At 40.4% G+C, this 26,488-nt stretch overlaps 1 protein-coding gene across 7 annotated transcripts in view; it reads left to right on the top strand.

The window, feature by feature from the left end:
- tfeb (transcription factor EB) overlaps positions 1–26,278 on the top strand; it is a 35,483-nt gene extending 9,205 nt beyond the window's left edge. For 2 of the 7 annotated variants that reach the window (XM_044348193.1, XM_044348195.1), the window contains 11 exons: positions 4,761–4,852; positions 11,670–11,774; positions 12,195–12,362; positions 16,321–16,419; positions 16,595–16,783; positions 17,551–17,640; positions 21,730–21,847; positions 22,112–22,168; positions 22,588–22,663; positions 22,766–22,922; positions 23,011–26,278. In XM_044348193.1, coding sequence (XP_044204128.1) covers positions 11,745–11,774; positions 12,195–12,362; positions 16,321–16,419; positions 16,595–16,783; positions 17,551–17,640; positions 21,730–21,847; positions 22,112–22,168; positions 22,588–22,663; positions 22,766–22,922; positions 23,011–23,583 — 1,557 coding nt within the window. In that variant the 5' untranslated portion in view covers positions 4,761–4,852; positions 11,670–11,744 and the 3' untranslated portion in view covers positions 23,584–26,278. Of the gene's footprint in view, positions 1–2,546; positions 2,796–4,760; positions 4,853–11,669; positions 11,775–12,194; positions 12,363–16,320; positions 16,420–16,594; positions 16,784–17,550; positions 17,641–21,729; positions 21,848–22,111; positions 22,169–22,587; positions 22,664–22,765; positions 22,923–23,010 lie in introns of those variants that run through there. The other 5 variants (XM_044348194.1, XM_044348198.1, XM_044348200.1 and 2 more) reach the window with 5 other exon arrangements.
- Positions 26,279–26,488: the final 210 nt, after the last annotated feature.

The raw sequence follows: 26,488 nt of genomic DNA, 5'->3' as shown, positions 1-26,488 counted from the left end.
TCAGAACTTTGTTTGATAATCTATTTTAGATTTTATTGTTTTCAAAGATAAAATTTTTTTCGGGCTACTGAGAGATGTCCCACACAGACAAAATGTGTGATATAGATGAAATGTCATATGCAAACCACAAGTTTGAAGAGTTAAATTGCAGACTTGTTGTCTGTGGCCCTAGCTACAACTATACTGACAGCAGTGTTTGTCCTACTTAACAGAGAGATAGGTTAGCATAGCTGGATCAGACTTCACTCAGACAAATCAACACAATCGTTCAACACTTTCAATAGAGCTACAATGATGGTCTATATGTGTAGTATTTGTTTGCAGTCTCTTTGCAACCATGGTGATTGAGGGAGTAAATGTCGGGTAACTTGCCCATTGGACAAGTAGAGAGGGTCTTGGGTGGTGTGTGTGTGTTTGCGTGTGTGTAGATGTATGTGTGTATACGTGTGTGTGTTGGGGTCCTGCCTCCTCCATAGGCCATTGTCAAAAGAGTACAAGGCTGTCTTGGTCAATGATTTCTCCGCCTACACATAGGTCTTATGATTGGCCAGACTTGACAGGAACGCAGCTTTCCCAACCAATAAGCTGAGGGCCTGGAGGGGTCCTGCCCCTGGACCAAAATAACCCAGTAAATACACTGCGGGCACTATGAGAACTGGAGCTGGCCCACTGTTGAATGCTTTGTGTACAAACAAGGGATGCTTGTCAGCCGGGTACTGCTGAACCATGCTGGCCAGTGTTCTCTTCTGTTGTGATAGGCACAACTAGCTGAGTGGCACTTTGATACCAATGTTTGTGTTTCTGCATTGAGGGATACAGGATGGGGGGAGTGTGGATGGAGGGATACAAATAGTTGGGTTACGTACTGTACAGGGATGAAAGAAAGACGGCCTGAGATAAAGTTTTATGGCAGCGCACCTCTTGCCAAAACATAACACACACCATGCACAGACGATCTCTGAGGAGCTTGTTTGCTTTGTCTATGTATCTGTGTTGCATATAATGGACATACTCAGCATGTGGCATTACCTATTTACAGTATGCGTGTGTTTATGTGTGGATACCCTGAGGCAGATGCAGATTGATTTGCTGATTGATTTTAAAGCTCATCATTCAGTATTCTAAGTGACTGAGCTGAACTGAGTTTATTTTTTGCAACTTTTGGTCGCTGAAACTTGAATCATTTTTGTTCTGTATGTCCTATAATATGTTACGCCATTGTGCATGAACTCACCACTAGGAGGCTCCTTTAATGGTCCTATCAGCAAGTAGTTGTCATCCTTATCTCTGGTGCACTGTTGTAGGAGGGATATGCTTCAGTGTATAGTGTATTTTTGATTGTGTCTGTCATTGAGAAGAGGAGGAGGCATGATTAACGATGTGACTTTTACTACTGTTAACAAATCTTACAGTGCACTTCTTCAGGGGAATTTTTATTTTAACTGGAACTCAATAGCCTATCACAGGGCTTGTTGGGAAATAAACACACTATACATTAGGTAATAACCTGCATACAGTTGTGTGTGTGTGTGGGTATATACACGTTTTTATACAAGATGTGCTTTTGCTCTACTGTATAGTATCCATAGACAAGCTTAGCATGTAAGATTTGCATTCCATAACATTTCATCTAGTGATGTGCTTACAGAATTGTAAGGGTCCTCTACATTATTTTCATAGTGTACCCAACAAAAATGTGTCATACACTACACTGTAGCATCTAAAATGTACTTAACGCATGTTTTTTTTAAATTCATGAAATTGTGCAGGTGATTACATAAGAAACACAGTGTCACAACTAATCAGTGATGCCTGAGTGATGTTCATTTTGATCCATTTACAACTGTCATTACATATCTGCTGTGATTCGGTGATCTGTGGGAGTTTCACCTGTTCACATTTTTCAAAATGCATCCTGATTGGGGTTTCTGTATATTTCCTACACCCCTAATTCATCTTTTGAAAATGCACTGACCAGGACTTTCAGTAAATGATGGCAAAATTTATCAGAACGAATGTTCCATTTTATATAAGGCAGCAACGAACGATTGCTCATACTGAGTGGATTATCTATAACAATAAATATGCTATTACTTCCTGTCCTCTGATCGTGTATAGGCTTGTTATCATAAAGTCTTATTGCCCTCTGAGCACATGGGTTTGTGTGTGCATTCGGGTGTATGTGGCTGAATGGCAGTGTCTGGGAATTCAATTAGAGAAGTAAATATGCTGATTCACTGCCTCATATTTCAGAAAAAAACATAATGACCTAGCAGATAAAAAAGGGAATTGCCTTCAGGGTCTGTGTGTCTGTATGCACGCACATGTGGAGGTGTTGTGCATATGCTGTGCACTGCTCTAAGAAGGAGGCTGGACTGGAAGAGGAGTTCCTTATTAGAGAGAAAAGAGAGAGAGGAAGAGAGATGAGTTTACTGGACACAGGGCTCTCCTTGTTGTTGCCCCAGACTACGGCTTTCAGGCTAATTTAGGGGAAGAGGAGGAGAGTGGGAGGAGGAGGAGGAGGAATAGGAAGCTGAGCTGGTGGTTAGAGAGAGAGAGGTAGGTGACTAATAGTGACTGTCACTCAGCATACTGTAACGGCCAGCGGAGGGAGGAGTGGCGTCACAACCAGTGAACCGGCATATGTATGCTCTAGTTCGGTGGGCTCAGTCAGCAAACGTGGGCTCAGTCAGCAAACTGTCTGTCTCTGCCAGTGAGTGTGTGTATCAACACGTGGAGGAGCAGATTTCACTTGGATACACTATGTTGTCTTTGGGATAGCTGGAGAGTTGTTGGTAAGAAGTTCAATCATTCTAATCATTCAGTATGTCAGTGTTTGTTACTGCCTGGCATTTGGATATGATGCTGTCAATTTGAGCTGCAGTCATGCTGATTTGCTGTTGAATCAAAACTGAAATTGAGGATATTTGAACAGATTTTGTGAAGTGTTTTTAGTGACATACAGGTCCTTTTTAAAATTCAGCAGATGCAGCAGCAGCAGCGTTGGTGAAATTGCTGTTGACAGTAAACTGATACTTATTACATTTTGCAGCTTGACCTTTCAAAAATAGAAATAGGATCTAGAGTCATCACTGCATAATTTAGCAATGTAATGATTGGTTATGTGCACTTAAGTGGAGGTAAAATGTCAGAGTTGTGGTGCTAATGTGTGGCAGTTTGGTTAGGAGACAATGAAGGTTACTACATGAAATACAACAGTTCTCCAATGTTTGCTTTTATGCCAAAATGCATTGCGTTAAACAGAGTTTTTAGAGATCATTTGTGTCTGTAGTGGTGCTATACTAGTTGATAAGTTACTAGCATTATACCTGCACTACAACAGGTTGACTAAATGTATATATCTCATGATCTGATTGTGAATACCTGTATGTGCATATTCTCTATATGATTTGTGCATGTACCACACAGGCTAACCATTTTGGTTTAGATTAGACAACATTCACTTTATTTTAGACATTTTAGAATTTCATGCACTCCTCAGTCATAAGAAATGTGGTGTGAAACAGTTTTTGTTCTTTCCCTGGGGTGCCTGCAGAGGAAGTTGCTTCACCACTGACAAAACTAGGAGTTGTGAAAACTGATGGAAGAAAAGGAGAAGTGATGCATTGTGGTTATTATTGATGATGCTGGTCTGTTGTCTTTCCTGTGTCTTATTGTGTTGTACTTTGATTAGACATGTCTGAAAGTGTGTCTGTGTTGCGATTTCTTTGCTAGTTGCACATGACCCTCTTATCTATGGTCTGTGTAGTGGAAGCAAAGCAGAGTTAACTGAGGAAAGCAGGACTGAGATTCCCTCTGGGCAAGGGTCTCTCTTGGTCGACTATATATAGACTGTGTTTAGAAGGTGACGGACATTGTGATTCACACACAATGTTGATGAGTTATAGTGATTCATCCAGATGACCTTCAGGAAGTTAGTTACTGAACAGAAATGCTAAGCTTGTAGGTGGTAATTCATGTCAAAAGCTTTTTAGAGACAAAGTGGGCAGTTGTTGCCTGTAAATTATGCTGAAGATTCTATTCACCTCAAGTTTACTAACCAGCTGAGGACACTGACCCTTTTACAGGAGTTGTCATACATCCAACTGTTAACTACAGCCATGCTAAAATGTATAACAGAAAGAGGGCAGTGTTTTGAATTTCTTACTTTTATGCTCAACCCAGTCGTTGTTATTGTAAAACCTCTCTCCACAGACATGCTTTCATTCATTTGATAAACAGATCTAGAAGCCACACATGAGTAGAAAAGTCTTCATGGCAAGAACCAGCTGCCAATCAGCTGCAGCGATTTATGAAACACAATTAAACAGCTGAATTGAATTAAATGTCTCTCATGCAACAGAATTTCAGTCGAGAATATCCTCTCTTTACACCCTTCAGTGAGTGCAGATACTTGGGTCTAACCATGGTCTGTTGCTTTCCCTGCTTCCGCTGTGGAAAGTCTTCTCTTTTTTAAGTTCTTCAGTGTGTGTTGCACACCTGCGCTTTCCCCTATTGAATACTCCACTGCCTCCTCTGTTGCTCCTCCAAAACTACCAGTCACATATTGTGTGTTACAGCTATTCACTTCATCTGTCTATTTTTACATTCATTTTACAATTTATAACCAAGCATCTTTCCTTTCTTTGTTTCTTTCTTTGTTTTTGTCTGTCTTTCTCTCTTTGTTTCATTTTTCTCCCTGTTCCACCCCTTCATAACCTTCCTTCATCCCTCCCTGCCCCATGATCTCCTCCCTGCAGATTGCCATCCACTCTCCTCAGCGTCCAGACATGTAGTCAGCAGCATAAGCAGAGCGCATTCCTGTTTGTGAACTCTTTTTCTTCTCAAACAGGTAATTGTACATGTGTCTATATGTGTCTGTCTCTGTGCACTTATGTGCTTTTGTTTGTATGCTACAGTAGAAATCCACTGATATGATGTCTACCCTCCTTTAACACAGCAGGCCATCCTGACTTAAATTACTTACTAGGATCCTGAAGTGACCTCATTGACTCTGGTGTACATCCTACATAACCCCTGTAATGCTCTAACTAAATCCCCAGTATCAGTTGTAATTAGTCCAGATGTGAGGTGGTAACAGGAAGGTTTTTATAGCTAAAGCAGCATTAGTTGACCCAACAGAATACCAGAACTGAATGTTTGAAAATTATCTGACTGTCTGCCAGTCTGTCTGTCGGCATGTCCATGCTGGTTCGGTGTGTTCTTGTCGCTAGGGGATACAGCTGTTTGTGTGTGTGTGAGACCAGAGAGGAAGGGGTAAGGACCCCATACTTGCCATGCCAGCCTTGTCACATGATCCTACCAACCTTCCTCGATGAGTGTGTGCGGTGGTTTATTGATACCGGAGGTCTGTTTACATGTTCTGAAAGAGTCTACTCAAAAGCCGACAGACGCTGTAGAACAGTTATTCACATGCACACTTACCGTTTATGTGCATGCCCTCGCCCTAACCCCCCACCCTACCTACAAACACGCACACACATCCACGCAGATACACACACACATGCACATAAACAAAACAAAAAAACACACCGTGGCTCAGGGGAACAGGGTGTTCCTGAAAAGGAGAACAGAGAGCAGAGGGGGTTATTTTAGTCATTAGAGCAGGCAGACAGATAGCTTAATGCGGAAAGGGTGTGTGTGTGCTTGCGCATGTGTTAGAGGCTGGTGAAGTGCAGAGTGTAGTGTCACATTTGCAACCTTTGTGTTATTAACAGAAAGTTGGACTAAGATTTTAATAACCTGAAATTTTTACTAATACCAAGGCATCAAAATGATTTAAAAATCAAATGCATATAAACAGCTACACGCTTCTAATATGCTCGAGTCTCAGAGCAGAGCCACTTTGCTGTTTGTGTTTGTGCTGTTGTCTCAGACATGTGAAAAGATATTCAGGCTTTTTTGTGACCTTGAGGGGATTTCTGTCTGTTCTCACTCCCTATGCGGAACTGCTTGATCTTAATACAGGAGTACAATTTCTTTTTGACTTTACACTTGTCCCACAGCCTTTTTTTAAAATGGCTGTAAATTGTCTTTGAATTTTATTATGCAGCTGTGGCCGCATACATATGATGCACAAATGCTTTGTTGTGAGAGGGCACCTCTGTGTATGTGTGTATGCACTCACCCCACATTTAACTGCTCAGTGTTGGCTGTTAAAAAGGCCTTCCTTGGCATTGCACAGTAACTTCTAAAAATACACACCCCACAAATTAACACCATGTCTCTGAGCACAGGTGCCATGGCCCCACACTGCCCCAAGTGTGTGTGTGTGTGTGTGTGTGTGTGTGTACTTGTGTGTATGTGTCTTTTAATGTGTATTGTATTTGTTGTACACTTTGAATGTGTATATATAAATAAATATATATATATATCACCACAATTTGCCATTTGTTTAATGTATTCCATGTTTTGCGCATCTCTGTGCACTGTGTGCTTATTGTTGACATGTATGATTGTGACTAATCTGTGGCACAATCCAGAGTTGACCTCTAACCCTGACTTCCTCCGCTCTGTATCCTCCCACTGGCTGTCAGTGTTTGAAGTGAAGGGGCTGTGACATCACAGCGCTGGACACACAATGGTAACGCTGTGCTCGCACTGCGTCACAGATGCCTGCTTACCCCAGTGGATGCCAGGCAATGGGAAGGCCCATGTGGGAGATCATGCTGCCTGGTAGCAGTGTGTCACCATATTAGATCAGGAAGTGATATCCACCCAGTGTGTGTGTGCATGTTTTAAAGTATATATACATTATGTATCATGGCTTAGTCACAATTGGAGGCTATATGATATGGTGTTATGTAATCATCACCACTATATTAGGTGTCATAAGCAGTTTTACTTAGCAGAGTTTGGGGATTAAAAAAGCAGTTAAAATTAATATTGGACAATAAATTGCCTGTAATCTTTATATGTATGATTTCTTAACCCAAATTGGTAAATGTGGAACATCTCTACAAATATATAAGGGAACACTATAGCATTGTTTTATATGTTATTTGCACAGTGTTCCTATCTTAGACTTGGTTTGTCAGTTAACCAATCAAATATTGTCCTGAGTTTTGTGCTTATGTTGGAGAAGGAGCCATGGATGGAAGTTGGAGAAGTCTGTGTTAAACTGGAGTGATGTAGTACAAAAAAGTTAAATAGAGACAGTTAGTGGCTTTGGATTTAGCATGAAAAGCTACAGGAACTGATTGTGTGGACCTGTACAGTGGAACATGCTGTATGGTAAGCTATGCTCTATTCGGTGAAAGCATAGAGCACATGTCCTTCTCTGGCTGGCATTCCTACCTTGCCGATTGAGTTTGGAGATGTAATCACCCCATTTGTCAGACTATAAATACACTGTGCAGCATTCCACCACTGTGTGTATGTGTGTGCACACACTTGTTTGTTTGTCTGTGTAAGTAAGCATCTTGAAAGAGACAACAATTGCGATTACTACTTCAGGAGGACCTGCCTCTAAAGCTCCTGATGTTAGCAGTTAGCAGTGGTGGAGGAAGTATTCAGATCCTTTACTTATGTCAAAGTACCAATACAACAATGTAAAAATACTCCATTACAAGTACAAGCAGCAAAATGTAGTTAAATTGTTGAAGTAAAAGTAGTGGTTATCGTCCCTCTGACTGATATATTGTTATATATGACATCATTCGATTATTAATACTGAAGCATCAGTGTGTAAGCAGCATGTTACTGTTGTAGCTGCTGGAGGTGGAGCTAGTTTGAACTACTTAATATACAGTTAGCTAGTTCTGTCCAGTGCTTGCCAACCTAGGTGTCGGGCCCCTCCAAAGGGTCACCAGATGAATTTGTGGGGTCATGAGATGATTAATGGGAGAGAGAAGAAGAAAAAACAAAGTTCTGATACATAAATCTGTTTTTAGTTTTTGGACCTTTTCTCTAGTCTTTGATTTTTTTAACATTTATTGAAATTAAAACACGTGAGAAGATTAGAGGGGAAAATTAACAACTCATAGACATCTGAAATGTGACCCCGACTACAAACTGCTTTTTGTAAGACGTCAAAAGCCAAAAAGGTTGGAAACCACTGGTTTCATCTTCATCAATGAGTTGTATTTTAAAGCCACCAGAAACCCAAATCCACAATAGCTTCTAACTATGTAATTTAGGGTCCTGTGTACATAATAGTAAAAAGTATTAGAAATTAGTTTCAATCCAAATTCGAAATAATGTCAGTTAAGTTCTTATAAACTTTCCTGATATTGGGTTGAATTGGGGGGGGTTATGCTTGGACATTTATTATGAAAATTACGGAATAAATTCCGTGAACTAATCATAAACGACGTGACGTAAGTAGATTGTCTCATTTCCGGTTGCTGGAGTTTCTGTGTCATTGGTAGCATTTCAGCATCTCAACCCAGCTAATTTAGCTATATTCTTCATTACTGTGGCTAATTACCCGCTATACATTTAAACGTACACTCTGCTCAAGCACTCTTAGCTCTCTCCTTCTTTTAGTTACTTTCTTGCAAGTCACACAATTGTTTTCAAATATGCTAGTTACTTTAGCTTAGCAGTTAGCGATGGCTTCCCTCTCTCCCTCTCACTCTCCTGCTCTCTCTCGCTCAGTGTCTCTTATGTTCGCCTGCCTCCTTTCTTGATAATGGTGCATGTAATAAATGTAATACATTCACCGTGTTGGAAGTGAGGCTCAGTGAATAAACACACCATGGAAACCCAGTTATTAGCTCCTGTAGTTAGCCAGCCCCCAGTAGCTGGTGCAGGTGCCAATCAATATGTGATTTGCCATGCCTACACAGTCTTGAGAAATGGTCTAAACAGCAAAATGAGCTGTTTTTTGAAGACATTCAACTTTGATATCATATATGTATTTTTACTATTTTAAGCCAAAGCTCCAGAGGCTTTAAAAGCTTGTTATATTATCCATTGTGTGAAATATTCATGTGAAAAGTAACTAAAGCTGTCAAATAAATGTAGTGGAGTAAAAAGTGCAATGTTTCCCTCTGAAATATAGTGGAGTGGAGGTTTAGGAAATACTCAAATAAAGTACAATTATTTCAAAATTATACTTAAGTACAGTATTTGAGTAAATATACTTAGTTACATTGCACCACTGGCAGTCGGTATGTAAATTGCTCCATCAATATAATAGTTCTGAGTGTTTGTGTTCTGTGTAGGTCTGAGTGATTTTGTTTCTTTGGAGCTGCTTGTGTGGAGCCTTTCCTAGAGTCCAAGATCTGGTACATGTTTGTGTTGGAATGTGTGTGTGTGTGTTCAATGTGTATTTCTGCATGGGTTTGTGTTTTTCATGTGGGCCATCCAATGGGCACAAAGCGGGCAGTGTGTGCCCCCTCGGGTGCTGAAATGTACACTTTGGACAACAGGCGGCTTCAGTCCTTCTCAATAGGAGCTGCCCTTCTTATTGTACCTCACGCACAATGAGCTTTTCTCTCTCTCTCTCTCTGTCTTTTTCTCTCTGTCTTTCTCTCTTTATGACCATATACAGACAGTGTTTCTGATGAGAGTTTGCAAGAATCCGATTCTGACTGGTTGTTTAGACTCTGATGTCGCTGCTTTTCTGTGTACATCACACATCACAATCAGCAAAGGCAGATAGAAACCTAGCCCTCAGTAGGTTCCTACACCTTTTTCAAGTGCAAACATGCTTAGTCATTCTGGGGATGAATTGCAGAAGGGGAAACTATCAGTACTGGGACTCCCCACCGAGTGTGTGTGTATGTTTGTTAGGGTGAGGTTGTAAAGGGGTGAGGGTGTTCCCCATCATTCTTCTCCTCATATGATCACTCAAGAACAACAAGACCACATGACTCCCACATGACCTCTGAGTAAGTGGAAGTACCTCAAAATTCACCCTTTTCTGGAGGGACAGTGTTGGGGAGCCAGAGAGTATCACTGCTAACTTCTTTCATCCCATTTCCCACTCTCAACCACAAGATTTGACATGACACTACGTAATGGATGTAGTCAGACTGATACAGTGTGCAAATGTTGATGCCTTATGATGGTTTCTGTTTTGCTTTGTGGTATTTGTCTGTGCAACAGGACCCAGGATCCTGTTGTATCTTTGTTATCTCATTTTAATTTATTCATGACCAATTAACCAAACCGACTGAACAATTTATTTTGTTCAAAAAAGATAGACAGAATGCTTAGTCAAACTCTTTGTTTACTTTTTCTTTCATCAGATATTACCCAATATAAGTTAAGTTCTTGAATATGTGTGTTTATACATCTGAGAAGTTTGGCTTATTTTTTATTTTGATTTAAAAAAAAAAAAAAAAAAAAAAGTTTTTGTAGAATAATGTGTCAAAAAATGTTGTTCAAATCTATACTGAGGCTAAGGCACTAGCCTTATGATCTGTTTTATCAAATATTTATGTACAAGAAGGACATCACATGAGCACACTGCACATCTTTGAAACAGCCTGATTGATTTATTAAAGAGGCAGTTATTTGAGGCCCCATGCAAACAGAGAGAGACACTGTGGCAGTGAATGCTCTAAGGCATATACACTTGATAAATAGCATAAGGAGTCTGACAATCTGTTGTTGAACAACTTGTGAAATGTGCACTGGATGCCTTTGGTTCAGTGGGAAAACAACACAGAGCGCATGTGAGTGGAAGACAGGAGTCCTTGGGTTGACACGTAGCTGTTATAAAGTTTTTGGAAAAAGGCTACTTTTTAAAATAAGCATATATGTTGTTGTTATATGGAAATCAGCTTCATCTCTGAATGTGCAATGATAGGTGTGGGATGTATTTAGCCTAATTTAGCTCAAAGACTGGAAGAAGGGGAAAACTAGGTCCAGCAAAGGCTCAACAACTTTAAAGCTATTTTATTTATACTGTACATTGTACAGTGTCTTGTGTATTTAACACATATAAATAGAAAATTAGACATTATAGTTGTAGGAGCAGTTATAGTTGCTCAACATTGGGAGTTGCCTCTTGACCAACAACAGGTTGGTGTAGTATTTCACCAACACAACATCTCAAAAGTATTGGGCTTGAAATTTTTCTTACAGATTCCCCTGACTTTCCCTCTATTGGATGGATGGCTATAATATTTGGTACAAACAATTATGTCCTCCTCAGGATGAATTGTATTGACTTTGGCAACCCCTTAAATTTACATCTAGTGCCACCATCAGGTCATAATTTTAATTATTGCTTTTGTACTTTTTTAATTAGTGAACTTCAGTTGAGATTCTTTTTCACTAATAAACACAAAGATGATGAATAAGACAAGTATAATGTAATGAGCACTTCACCATGAGAACAGAGCTCAGTCAACATATAAAAATAAAGTGTATCACAACATTGCACACTTCTCCTTCCCCTCTTACCACTCTCTTCTTATCAATAAAGCACACATGAACAATTATAAATTAGGCTTCTGTGGCTTCTGAGGCTTTACACTGCATCCAGCTTGATAGCTACTCTTCCTTTTTAGGAATCACTTCAACTGCAGACCTCTGATAGAGAAGTTAACTTTTCACAGCAATCAGATCAAACTTAACCTTGCACTCTGTTAATTGTCACCATCCTTTTGTGTTTTGCATGTTTTTTTCCTTTCATTCCACCCTTTCTCTTGCCCACCTCTAACTTTTTTCCTCCCTGCATTTCTTCTCCACAGTTTCCTCGACCTCTCGGGCTGGACTGCGGTGCATTGACGTCGGCTCGCCCTCCCCTGCCCCCTCGCCCCCCAGCAATGGCCTCACGCATCGGCCTGCGGATGCAGGTAATACAAATATCCTCCACAAGCCTGTAAATAGTGCATTCAAGGCTTTCATTAGGTAAGGACATCATAGTCCAGTCTGTTTGTCGTGTTGTTTAATCGGTGGATCAGTGTCATTTATTTGACGGAATCTACATTCAGAAACCAGTTTTTCCACTGATAAATTTGGCCATGCTATTTGGGCCTTTGGTATTTTGATATATTTATTTTACGCACTTTTCATACAGGGTGTAATAGATGTGCAAGTGACTAGTTGTGCTCTGCTAACAAACAGCCAGCTCTCATGGTCCACTCTTAAAGAGAAGAGGTGCAAAAAGAAGCCAAAAATGACAAGGGCATAACCCATTAAAGTCACTTTATAGGTCTGAATATTTTAATGAGAATTCCTGTGATATGTGTGTGTGTGTGTGTTTGTCTACCCAGCTGATGCGAGACCAGCTGCAGCAGGAGGAGCAGCGCGAGCGGCAGCAGCAGCAGAATGCGGCCCTGCAATATATGCAGCAACGCATGGCTGGGCCACCTGCGCCCACCCCAGCCATTAGCACGCCGCAGCATTACCAAAGCATGCAGGTCCCCGTGGAGGTTCTTAAGGTCAGTAGCACTTCAAGAAATGATTCTTTCCATTGATTAATCTGTTGATTATTGTATTATGGATGGCAATACAGTCTGTAAGTCAGTCTATTTGTTGTTAGGTCCACCATGTTGGTCCAGACTGGAATATGTCCTATATATTAGATGGATTGCCACGAACTTTCGCTCACATGACTTTTCAGCTAGCACCACCAGCAAAGTTGTCACTTTATCCTGTGAAATATCTATTCAATCTCAGGGCACTTATCACATAGAGCAGGTCTTGACCGCGCTCTTTAATTTACAGAGACCCAACATTCCCCATGAGCAAGCACTTGGAAAAACTCCCCCTTAAGGGGAAGAAACTTCAAGCTCTAGGTGGGCGGCCATCTGCCTTGAATGGTTGGATTGGGAGAGAAAGAGGGAGGGAGGGGGGCAGTGGAGAGAGAGAGACACAGAGAAGCACAATAACAACAATAATAACAATAGCAACAACAATAATCATAGAAATATGACTAACAATAATAATAATAATGATAGCGGGCGTAGGCCCGCCTTACTGTAAGGAAACTCCAAGATTCCAAGAAGAGATGGTGCTGGAGGCTAGGGTAATGCCATCTAGAGTAGCTATGTCATTAGATAATGTGTTTCTAAGGTGTTTAGGACCAAGCACGATAACTTTAGTTTTGTCAGAGGACTTTATCAGGTTTTACAGCTGTTTCTAAGGTTCTTGCGTTCAGGGATAAATCGGTGCCTGTTGAGGACAGGAGGTGATGAATTTTGTCTCTACTAGTTAGAATTTAATCATCAAAGAAGCTCATGAAGTTGTTACTACTGAGAGCTATAGGAATACATGGATCAGTAGAGTTATGACTCTTTGTCAGCCTGGCCAAAGTGCTAAAAAGGAACCAAGGGTTGTTTTTATTTTTTATCTCAACATCTACTTGATGGATTGGCACACATTTTTTTCAGACATTCATGGTTCCCAGAGGATGTATCCGGACATTGGTTATACCCTGATTTTTCCTCTGTTGGATAGATTGCCATGATATTTGGTACAGACATTCATGTCCTCCTCAGGATGAATTGTAATAATTTTGGTGATCCCATAACTTTCCATGTAGCGCCACCAATAGGTCAATATTTTAATTGGTCCAATACTTTTACTTTTATACTTACTTGACATACCCATCAGCAAGCGCTAATTAGCAAATGTTAGCATGCTAACACTAACTTAAGATGGTGAACATAGTCAACATTATACCTGATTCACATAAGCATTTTAGCACACTAGCATTAGCATTTAGCTCAAAGCACAGCTATGCCTAAGTATAGCCTCACAAAGCCACTGGTATGGCTGTTGACTATAAGTCTTCTTTCCACATAAATTAATTCATCTATGTCATTTAAAAAGTAGTGAAAAATGGTAATCACAATGTCTCAGAGCCCAATGATGTCTGCAGATTGCATGTCTTGTCCAAACTACAGCCCTAAACCCCTAAATATTAAATTTACAATTATATAAAACAAAATCAAGTAATGTCTCACTTTTGAGAAGTTGGAACCAGCATAGCATGTGTATGAATGCATTCTATGATTTTGATCATGATTGATACTGCAATCATTGATTGAAAGATGGAAGTATTTGGGCAGAATAAGAATAAGCTTAAACAGAGATTTGTGTTTTGGTCCATTGTTGTACTGATCACAGATTCCCCTCTATCTCCACACACTCTCGTTTTGTAGACTTGGAACCAAAATTATGTGTAGTAAATTGTCAATGACTAACTTCTGATCACAAAATCACTATATGCACTAAACTGATCTCATTGAGTGGACTGAGGGAAGAGAAGGAAATTGTTGTGGGGGTTCAAAAGGACATGGGGCTGTGGCACTTCCGTTAATCCACTCACATGTTGCCGGGAAGGAGACAGGACAGAAGGGAGCAGTGGAGCTGGTTAGGTTAGCATTGTGGTCTCTCTCTCAGCGCTGCCTCTCAAGTAAAAATCAGAGACAGATTTGAAAAAGGCAGAGAGAGAAAAATGCGGTGGAGCAGCAAGCAGGTAGGGAGACTGAAGGGGGAGGATGTCGGGCAGATAAGAGAAGTTTGACATGTTTGGCGATAGGACAGACAGGAGCAATGTAGATAGTCTGAGTCAGACAGGGACAGATAAAGCTGAAGTGACATTTTGCCCGATTCCAAAGATGCCTGTGGTTGTCCTTATCTTTAATGGCGTGTGTTTGTGTGTATATGGGTTTGTACAATATTCCATTATGCACTTGTGCATTTGTGTACATGTGTGTCTGTGCACGCTTGTATTTTATGGTATTGAGAACTGTAAATCTGTACAGTGTGTAAGCACTGGTAACTGTATGGGGCAATTTGCCGTATTGTATTGTTTACTCAGTGTGAATGAATGTGTGTGTGTGGGTGTGTGGAATGGTGTTTATGAAATCTCAGAGTTGTCAGTGTTTTCTTTTTGCTTTCATGTTGAAGATAAGGTGAGTCGTCTGTCCATCAGGCCCACGGAACCTGTCATACCTCCTGCACTGTGTTTCTTTGGACTGAATGGTGGCTGTGGCTCATGATACCCAGAAACATTGAAAGCTGACAACCAATTATTTGTATTTATTCCAACTGTCAAGACCTGCTGTAAAAACATATCATGTTCATAAAAAAAACATGAGGAAGTAGAAACATCTATTTACTGAAAGGTTTCTGGTTCATTTGATATAATCCTGTTGCTGGTTATAAAACAGAGGGGGTTGCAGGGCTGAGGAGATGACTCTTTCTCTGTAGTAACAGAGAGCAGGCTTGCTCTGTACTGAGCTTTAGTCTTTGATGTGAAGGAATGAGGCCAGCCCATTGCTCTTTGTAGCCACACCAGAGGATTTAGTGTGGCTTTACTCCTGTAAGCATTACTACTGAGTAATGCTACTATGTCCTAGTGCCATCACTGTGTTATGGGACAGGAATAATGAGGTGTACATTTAAAGCATATACTCCACGTGCTGTGGGTTATATGTTCAAATGTCAGTGTTAAAATATGCTGAGCTAAGGAGCTAATACAACAAACTAAACATGTATGTATTACTTAAAATGTAATTCTAATGATAACTTCCTGTGTTTAGGGATGGGAGTTGATAATGTGGAACATTAGTGTCTTTGATTGTATACACACAAGAGACGCCTCCCTTCAAGTTAGCGCAAGTGAATATGTAATAATATATCATTTTTCAAGTCAGGTACCCATATGAACATTGAAATAGGTTTTTCTTGCCATAATCGTTCCTCCTGTTCATACTGGTCATTAGAAGATCCCTTCATAATGCACTTACAATGTAAGTGATGTCAAAACCACATTTTAAGATCTTTTAACAGCCAGTATGAACAGGAGGAATGATTACATTCCTCTTTCTGTGTTCATATGCGCACCTGACTGCTGTTTTAAGACAGACTTGAATCATTGTAAATCCGTCCTTTTTAAGTCATTTATTGTCAAGTTTTTTGGTTTTGGTTCTTATGTTATTTAAGTTTTTGTGACACATTAAAGTTGTAATGTATGCTATTTTCAATAAGATTTGTTTTTTTTTCACACCAATCAAAAGCCCATTCTGCCCATTGTGGCCATATAAATTATTGTTATTTTCACAGTCAAGTTTGATTTATAGATGAAAATCAGGATTTTATTTGTTTGTCGACTGAATATAAATGAAAAATTATGGGCCTGTTTTGCTGCTGTGAGGACAAACATTACTTGTATACAAATAAACCTTTTTTCAGCTCCAGAAAACATCAATAACTTTATCTGTTGTCTAGTATATATCCCTGTTAAAAGAGCTGTCAATCTAGTTGGGAGATTCAGCTGCATCCAGTCGTTTGGTGGTGGGGTTATGTTTTTGTTTACATTTGATGAATTATCACAATCAATAATGGAATAAGTATAGATAACACCCTTTCAATATCTATCTAATACAGGTACAGACCCACCTTGAGAATCCTACAGACTACCACATCCGTCAGTCTCGGAGGCAACAAGTAAAAGAATACTTATCCACCACCTGTGCCACGAAACAGGTATCTGTCTGTCTGCTTTAACTAATGCTGGATATCTTTATGTTTATGTCTTCAACCATCCACATACAGTACTATTGCAGTATATTTATTTATGTCATTACTCTATCAGTCATTAATAGCATCGCAGGGTGTCCGGTAGACATTGTTCATCATCTCTTCCTCTCTCTGTCCCTAGACGGTCCATGCAGTAGCCGGACCGATACCACCCTCTCCTCCCACAACAATGGGACCCACAGGGGGCTCAGCGTCTGCACCCCCTCCCCTCCACTCTCCACGCATGCGCACAGAGCAGCTCATGTCTGGCAACAGCGCCCCCAACAGCCCCATGGCCATGCTCAACATCGGCTCCAGTCACGAAAACGAGGTAGATGTCTGAAAGTGTGGGCAGAAAGTAGCATAAACATAAACCCACAAACATTTATTCCTGGTCATGTCGCATAGTAAACTTTACAAGAACCAGATTGAACAAATATCCCTAAAATATGATTTAATTACACACTTAAAAATTATGAGGATTGAACATTACCCCCAAAGTGACATTATCTCCACATTTTATGAAAGCATCATAATGATTTAATTGGTGTTTAGTAAGCTGGGGCAGCATTTGTCAGTGCATTTGTTTCAGTGTGTCGTGCATACACTAGGTGCATGGATAAATGTGTTGACTAACCGGCAATAACTGAGACTGGCTATGATTGGAGTTTAAATGCTCCATTATGGCTTTGCAGCAGTAATTACAGCTTAACAAGTGACAGGGTAACAGCAGAATGCAAAGCCCTTTGAACCTGGCAGACTTTGACCAACTCTCTTCCTCCTCCTCCTCAAACTCTCGACCTCTCTTCCTTCAGTCTTCCTGAGAGAAAATAGTCTTACCAGTTAGCCTTCATGACATAGAAGTCATCTCTTAAGTCTTCTCTTGAGTGAGACGTGCACCTGCAGGCGAGTTCACCTGGAGGCCTGCATGTCATCAGGTTTCAGGTTCCTTGATAAATGCACAAGTAGTGACTGTTTTCAGTGTAGTGTATTGAGGTGTAGTTTAGTTTAGTTTAACTTTATCTTAAAGTTAGACATTATAGGTCATTATCATATAATATGATCATATAAGTAACAGTGTTTCCCTGCGTCTTTCAGATGGATGAGGTCATTGATGACATCATCAGCATGCAGTCCAATTATGATGATATTCAGGCATACATAGACCCTATCCAGATGCCAAACACAGTAAGTAGAGCTACCAAGGTGTGATTTCAGGAACCCTTCATTTGTAATATTTTATAAGACTAATGTACTTTGCATCCAGTTGACTCCTTTTATATGTTCTGTTGTTATATCGTATGTTTTAGTTACATTGTTACCAGAAATTTGCTACATGTTTCAGCTACATGCAATGTAGCCGCATGCTACATTGGTGGAGCTTTGTGACAAGCTTTATTTTTTCCTTAGACCAAAAGCAACACATAGTATTCTTCTAAAAACATGCAAATACCTACAGTCTTTTATGAAATAATATTGTAATGACGTGAGAGGATTTTATTGTACAGTTGGTTGAGTTATGGGAGTTATGTTAAGGTTTTTTAAAGAAAATTCTTCAGATTGGTAAACTGGAATCAGCTGACCCATTAGCAACTATTTGTACTTGTTTTAAATAAAATGATATTTTTAAGACTCAGCAACGGACAAAATGACTCATGATAATAGAAGTGATTTAGTAATATGTTATTTTCACAAATCGCAGTACAGTATAGTATATGCAGGCTTTTTATAGGTACACATGGGTCACACACCTTATCATGCCTTTAACCTTTAAATTGCAACACTAGAATTCCCAAATGTTGCATTCACTGAATATTTAGTTATCTGTGTTCCTGATCTACTTGAGGGCTTATTTTTGGTCTGCCCTAAATGAGTCAAAGGGTTGGTTTTGCCGACTCATCAGTGCTTTGGCTTTTCAGAAGTTCCTATAATCATTGCTCCTGCATGTGTATACTCATTGTCACTCTCCTCATTTATGTTCAATGTCCCCACTGTTTTTCTTACTACTATATTAAAGATGGTGATGGTGTTCAGGCAGTTTTTAGTCTTGCTAACAATGAATTTAGCGAATGGTTAGTGTTCAAGGACAACATGCGTTCTTCAGCACTCAACCTGCTTTTTCAGTTTTCTGTCTGCCCTTGCGTTGACAAATTAGGAAGTAATCTGTTATGTCCTTTGGCACGCAAACACAAAGACACAAACCCACATACACACATGCAAAAGTGTATAAATGACTTAAACACTAAACATTCCATCCCCAAACCATGTTGGACATAGTTAGAAACTGAAGGGAAGACATGTCAGATGAGGACTGTACAGTGCTTTGTGTTTGAGCGAACAAACTCAGAAAATTAACAATTAAACTGCCAGCAGTTAGAGTTCAACTTGTTTACAAGACATTCAGGAGAGGGAGGTGGAGAAGGGAGGGGGGAATAGTAAAAGATGGGAGGAGGGAAGGGGGATGAAGGCAATTTGTGCAAGGGGAAAACAGGCTTAAAGTCCAGTTAGGGGAAAGTTCACTCTTGTTTGGTGGAGAGCAGAGGTAGAAGAAAGACAGAATTAGTGCTGCTCAGGTCAGTCTACCAGGACAGTGGCGGCATTGCCAGTGAGAGCTGCGTATGTTGCTTGTGCCTGAGAGTGAGGAGGAAAGAGCTCCGGCCTTGTTAGGAAAGGAGTAGAGGATGAAGGAGATGAGTAAGACGTATGCCATTGTGGAAGTTATTGAAGGAGAACAGATTCAGCTGGTAAGAAACTGATAAATTGCTATTTTTAAGATTGTTTAATGTCAGCTTTTGTTGGTGTTGTGGGAGTCTGTTGGCACTCTCAGTTCTTAGGGTTAACCACAATTTGGACCGATGCAGCGGCATCTCTAACTCCCAGCCTCGGGTCTCTGATTATACGATGAGCCACAGGATGGTGGGTGGGGGAGGATGTTGTGTCTTTTTGAGTGTGTGGATGGGTTGAATGTAGGACTGGAATCAGGATTGTTGTACATTTGAGTTGATGTTGACCATCATGTTGGGGTCTACCATGCAATTAGATTATTATTATGATTATTGGTGGCTCAGACACATTGTGTGGTCATCTGTCTGACAAGCTGTGTGTGTGTGTGTGTGTGTGTGTGTGTGTGTGTGTGTGTGTGTGAGAGAGAGAAACCCAAACAGCCTCTTGTAGCTTCATCTGATAATATGTCCTCTGTCAGGATGAGTTTGTCTACATATATGTGTGTACATGTAATTCAACATCTCACTGATTATGTGATCGATCAACCCTGCAGATGATCAGTGAATGTGAAGCTAGTATGAGAACTGAACTGAGAGCAAGAGAGAAACTCAACAGCTCAATTTGACAATAGAGCTGCTTTTTCAGAACATTACTGATGCTGTGTGAAGTTTGTCATGGAAGAAACTGAAGTGTTTTATATTAAAATACACTGGAAACAAAAATCTCAGCCTTATTCCTAACAGACAGACCAGTGAGTAAAACTCACCTGCTAATCCTTATGGGGATTAAAGTGGCAAACTCCATGGAATTCTTGGAATCTCAAAGTTTAGTAAGAGCCGGGAACACCACTGAATACCAGGCACAAGTGAACAGATCGACTCTTGAGTGTGTGTGTGTGTGTGACTGTGTGTGTGTATGGATGGTTACACTGAGCCATATTGAGTACCAGTCACGCACGCTTTTTCATTTAAGTTAGTTCGAATGGGGCATGGAGGTGGGCCACCCGGCCAGAACAGAGCAGAAGCATGGAGGAGGCATATGAATGTGTGTGTTTTTGAGTTTTTTATAATCAGGAGCAAACCTGAAACAACCATAATGGGCTGTGATGTTGTATCACATCATGGGATTCTGTCATTAATATTGATGCACAGTTTTGTTTTCAAAATTAACATTATAGAGTGGCTAGTAAGTCAGATATAATAGAGAATGTCAGCTGAAAATCACAATTTCTATTACCATAAAGTCCACTGTGATGACAATCAACCAGAACATTTAAGATTTTTCTTGCTTAAACAACTAAACATACAATTAATATGCAGTTTGACATACAGTTTACATAGTTTATAAATATCAGAAAAACATCAACTCGTCATTCATTTTTCCAAACCATAACAAAATAATTTCCTTCTTACTGGTGAAGACTTATACTTTATCTCAATGCTGTTAGATCTTTTGTCAGATTATTAACAGAGCATATAATTTACATACAGAAGTGAACCTGTGGAGGTCTGTGTGTGTGTGTGTGTATATATATGTGTGTGAATGTGTTTGATCTCACAGCTCACACACAGTAGCCAGCAGATAAGGTATCTTTCTGTTTGAATTCTTTATCTTTCAGGCCTCATTAGCAGTGTCACATTTACCCTCGCTTCAGGGAGTAAGACACAACTGGTAACAAGGCATCAAAAGTCCATCGGACTCATTAAAATATACAATTAAAAGGAAATCGGGTCTTTTTAGGAGCCCATACAAAACTAAATCACAGCTGTTACACAATGTCTAAAGTGCAAGAGTTAGAAGACCACTCCACAAGAGTTTAGGAGCTGGAGAAGTCAGAGGAGAGAATCAAGCCATAAAAAGAGATAAGATACTGTAGATAGGATGATAGTCAATCATTACTGTGTGTTTGGCAGGCTGTTCTCAGGTGTGATATTATTGCATTATCTCCTGCTATCTGCTCTTTACAGCACACTAAACATGAACACTGACTTTATAAAAGTACTTACCAAGGGGTATGAAGCTGTAAATGAGTCGTTAAGGAAGAGTCGTTAGAGAAATAATCTGGATTTACAACGGTTTGACCTGAGTTAGATTTAGTGTTACTTTCAATTTTTATTACTTTTTCAATTTGATTTGAACACCCCTAGCCTTCTCATATTATAGTTGAATTACAAATAAAACTTATTGTATGTCATGTGACATGATGTTAAATTTAGGACTTTGGAGGAGGCATTGATGCCATTGTGTTGATTATATTCTTGCATGGTTTTCACTGTGTTGTGTACAAGTAGTAGTATAACTTAGTAATCATTTGTGTACTTTTGGTTACTCAAAATCAAACTTGCGTTTAACCATCCCTGGTTAAACCTTTCAATCTGTTCATGGAGCACAAAGTATTCCTATGGCATCCTCAGATGAGAGGACTGTCATTACACAGCAAACAAAGGAAGCTGCTCCTAAATTTCATTTGTAGATTGCTGGTTTTCTAACTGTGTTTACATGTTTTGTGCATGTTTGTGTGTGTGTGTGTGTGTGTGTGTGTGTCCTCCCCAGCTCCCTCTGTCCAGCAGTCACCTGGATGTGTATACAGGTCCTGGGATGAAGGGGCCAGCTATTGCTATGACCAGTAACTCCTGTCCTGCCAACTTGACCATCAAACGAGAACTGTCAGGTGCGAAAGTGAAGATTTTTGTGCACTGTAGTCGCAAATTATTTAACTTACCGATTCAAAGCTTTTAAGAAGTTAAGTTATACAGAAGACTGAGGTCCTTGTGTTCCTGTCATTTAGTATGTTATTGATTATAAAACATTGTACACCAGTATGTTATTTATGTCTTTAAATCTTTTTTCATTTGTTGACAATACTGAAACACTGCTTCTGTAGAGATGTGGCACAGTTTCAGCCATTAGTTAATCACTTTTTGTTTTTGCAAAGACACAGAAGCCCGTGCGCTGGCCAAGGAGAGACAAAAGAAAGATAACCACAATCTGAGTAAGTCCTTCTCTCAGCAAGCTATTTCTCTAAATGATCTACTCCTTTTTCAATTTTCTTCTATCATAGTGTTTATGCCCTCAGTTCATATGTATGCACAGGACATGCACACATGCACTATGCACACACACACACCATAATTTGTCTCTTGCAAAAACAGTTTTATACAGCCTTGCACTGATTTAGCTGACATAGTGCAACTAGTGGGTGGATGGTTAACCTGCAAATTTCTGCTGTTTTGGCACTTAAGTGTAATTGCCTGTGACCGTGTGTGTGTGTGTGTGTGTGTGTGTGTGTTTGTCCCTTTCTGCCCTCTGTATATATCCTTTCATGCCTTTGATTCTACTCTATTATTGTCTTCATCATGTCTTTTTCTGTTTTAACTCCCCTTTGTCTTCCCTTCATCTTCTCCTCAACAGTTGAAAGACGGAGGAGATTCAACATCAATGATCGTATTAAAGAACTTGGCACCATGATCCCCAAAACCAATGACCTGTGAGTAACTTACTCTGTGTTTTTAGTGTAGATAAAATTGTTTAATGAAATATCAGTTACTGCCAGTTACTTATGTATGAATTTGTCTGTGTTTACTTACTGTGTGCTTAGTGATGTGCGCTGGAACAAAGGTACTATACTGAGAGCATCTGTAGAGTACATCAAACGCATGCAGAAGGATGTACAGAGGACCAGAGAGGTGGAAAATAACTTTAAAAGGATGGAAATGGCCAACAAACAGTTGATGCTACGTATCCAGGTAACACACCAGCACACATGTTTAGAGACACACAACCACAGCGAATACATTCATACTTACAATGTTGCCGTTCACCCACTGACTACAGGAGTTGGAGATGCAGGCTCATCTGCATGGCCTACCCAGCACCTCTCCCTCTGGCCTGAACACGACTGACATAATGGCTCCTTATATAAAGCAAGAGACCAGCCCAGAGGAGAACCTTTCTCACCCCCAGGCACAAACCCACCACCAGCCCCAGCACCTACCCCAGAACCAGGCTCAGCAACAGGCTCAGCAGCACCACTTCCTTCCACAGACCCACCTCCACCAACAGGGCCAGGTTCAGCCTCAGCACAGGCACCTGCCACCGCTCCCCCAGCACCTCCAGCCCCAGCCACCCATCCAGTTCCCAGCTGTAGGCAGCTCCCAGCCCTTTGACTTTGCCCAGTCGCTGGACTTGTGCGATGGGATGCCAGGTTTCTCAGATGGCATGTCGGGGCTGGGCGACTTGGCCGGACTGGACGTCCAGGGGAGGAGAGGCGAGCTGGGCTTCCTGATGATGGACGAGCCTTTGTCCCCTGTGGGTGGAGACCCGCTGCTCTCTGCGATGTCCCCTGAAGCTTCTGTCGACTCTAGCCGCAGATCCAGCTTCAGCATAGAGGATGTAGACCTACTCTAGACACATGCATACATACACGCACTCCCACAAACCAACACAAGCACAAGTAGAGATTTCAGAGAGGTGTCAGCGTGGAGGTACATCATCACAAACTCCAACACATTTACAGCATGTACAACACAAATGAATAAGACATGACACACGCCCATAACATGCAGCGCATACTGAATACATCACACAAATTGATCATACATTGATGGCACTCATTTTTTGTATAATTACCCCTCCTTAATGGCAAGAGCAAGGTACAAGCAAAGTAGGTAGCAGGTACAAGCGCATGCGTACGCGCACACATACACACACATACACACAGGCACACACACAAGTGGATGTGAGATAAACTGAGAAGCTTGAAACGTTGCCCAACACACTGAGCATTTACAAGGGGTGAACCAACACTGCCAGGTCAGGAGTTATATAGCACACTTGGCCTCGTTTCCATAAAGGTGGCTCTGAATTATAATTGAGGAGGACAAAACCAGCAGTTAATTAGATTGAAGTTATCAGATACAAGGACAACCAAGCGCATTGTCTTACTTGATAGAGGACAAGTTATTTTCCCCTTACATCAACCTCTTTTAGTAACCATAAACGATTGAATGAACGATAGTGAATAAAATGGAAATAGCTTTATGGTCCTGCATACATAATTTAGCTTAAGGGGATGCAGTCCAGTCTAAATGGTCTGTTCCTCAATCTGCTATTCCACAGTTTGCCTTCACCTCAAGCACAAGCTGTTTGGTGTTTGACAAAGATCTGCGTTAGTCTGCTAAGCTCAAGTGTCCACATCTTAGAAAACATTTAAAGAGTGGGCGGACAATGTAGGAATCAGATAATCCAGCCCTTCTGCATCTGTAATTGTTGTCTTCTCATAAACATGTACACCCTCTCACTCACACTGCTGTGCCCCAGTTTCTACACCTTTTAACACTTTTGACACTGTGAGGACCTTTACCCAAAGAAGACACAGTTAGTGTTACTGTGTCGACTCTGGAGAGAGTAGAAAAAGCCATTTGAAAGTCTCCAAAAAAACAGTGTGTCATCCAAATTTGTGAGGTGTCAAAATACTCAGGTACTGTAACAGGAAGTAGAAGCAGAAGTTAACCCAGGCTCATAACCCCTTTCAACGTGCCTTTTGATTTTTGCAGCTGCTGCTCTTCAAAGGTTATTAAAGGTTAGAGGTCATGACCAGGGTTTAGAGTTAAAATAAACTTCAATTATGCCTGTAAATGCTTCTGTAGTAATTATACCTTTGTTAGTGCAGGCGAGTTTCATTTTTATCTCACTAAGTGACTTTGTAGAGCACAGCTTGTACTAGAGGCCCAGGTGAAGAAAAGATAGAGTGACTGGAAAGAGAAAAAGATAGTTTGCATCAGCTGACAGCAGTAGTAGTGTAGTCTTCACTGTAAAACACAGCATTAGCTCACACTTGCATGCATTCACACTCACTTTTCGGTTCACGAACAGGCATCCATTAAACACGCAGATGCTCACATACTGTATGCATGATCACACTCACACACATACATACATTGCAGTGTGCCTTGAGGCTGTTTTCAAATCATCATGTTATCGAGTCTCCTGTACTTCAGTCTTTACCCTGTTGAGTCGAGTGAAGCTGCAAGCTACAGAGGTGAAGCTCAGGTCTGCTGTTCAAACTGCCACCTAAAGGGAATCTGTTATCCTATTGGCTAACTGACATCCATTTGTCATCATATTCATGGTTGGAGCAGGTTGATGTGGACCTGAGTTGTATCTCTGCTGTGGTAGACCTGGGGCTTGGCTTTGATTTGATATAGCTTATGATCAGTACTGATGAAGGTAGGAAAAAAAAAAAAACTTTGATGGTGATTTTTTTTGATTAAAAGAAGTGTTTGTTTTCGTTATTATAGTTTGTTGTTTATTTTAACTCCCAAAGCACTGGAAACTATGTTATTGTTTTGACTTTGTACATGGAAGAATTATGGAATAAGATTTATTTAGATGTTTTATGCCACTAAGCCACTTAAATGTATTTTGTTTGTATTTGTTGTTTTAGTTCTTTTTCAGTTTTATTCCAAAACTACCCTTTCTTCTCAGAGCCAATTTCAGTAAGTACACTGTAAAGGCACTTAAGCCACCAATGTGTTACTGGGGGAGGAGCGGGGAGCCATTTATGAACTTCCAGATTTCAACTGACTTTATAGAGATGAAGAGATTATGTACATTTATGATGCCATTTTTATATGATTGGGGTTTTATTTTTCTCTCTGTTGTGAAATTTGGAGCCAGACATAGATGAAAGGTGATTATTTGATTTGATTCTATTCAAATTGCTCATTTTATGAATGTAAGGTTTACCAGTGGTTCCGGTCAGGCTGAAGCAGGTCGGTGTTTTTTGCCATGCCTTTTTTCTTCCCGACTTTGGTTTCCATGGAGACTGGAAGACGACTGACTTCACATAAACTCTGAGCCGAGGAGTTGTGGTTGCCATGGTGTCATATCACTGACTCTGCATTTGTCTCTGTCTGTCTACCAGAGTTGTGCCTTTTCCCTTTTCAACCACAGTTTGACTGTTGTTGTCACCCAGCCAACACTCCAAAGACCTGCTCAGGCCTCCTCTACTCTTCCACTAGAGGGCGCTCTGCAGAGCAAACTACACAGGGAAAAGTGGTTCTGATTTTACTGAAGATATAAAATGTTTTACCAGAATCCATTCAATGGCTTCAAGTGTTTTTTATTAATATGACTTGAGAAACAAGTGTTTGTGTGTTCGTGTGTGTGCGTGCACTTGTATTAATTATGTAGAGACAAATCAGTCATGTTGAAAGGGGCTTTCCTTTCATGTGAAACTTTGTTGGTAAGGGTGAGGTTAACATTATGGTATGGTAGTTAAATCAAATTAGAGAACCAATCACCGGAATGA

This window comes from Thunnus albacares, chromosome 4 (assembly GCF_914725855.1).
Source record: "Thunnus albacares chromosome 4, fThuAlb1.1, whole genome shotgun sequence".
Lineage (NCBI taxonomy): Eukaryota > Metazoa > Chordata > Actinopteri > Scombriformes > Scombridae > Thunnus > Thunnus albacares.
The sequence above is the reverse complement of the archived record's forward strand: the minus strand, read 5'-3'. Positions and strand labels throughout refer to the sequence as shown.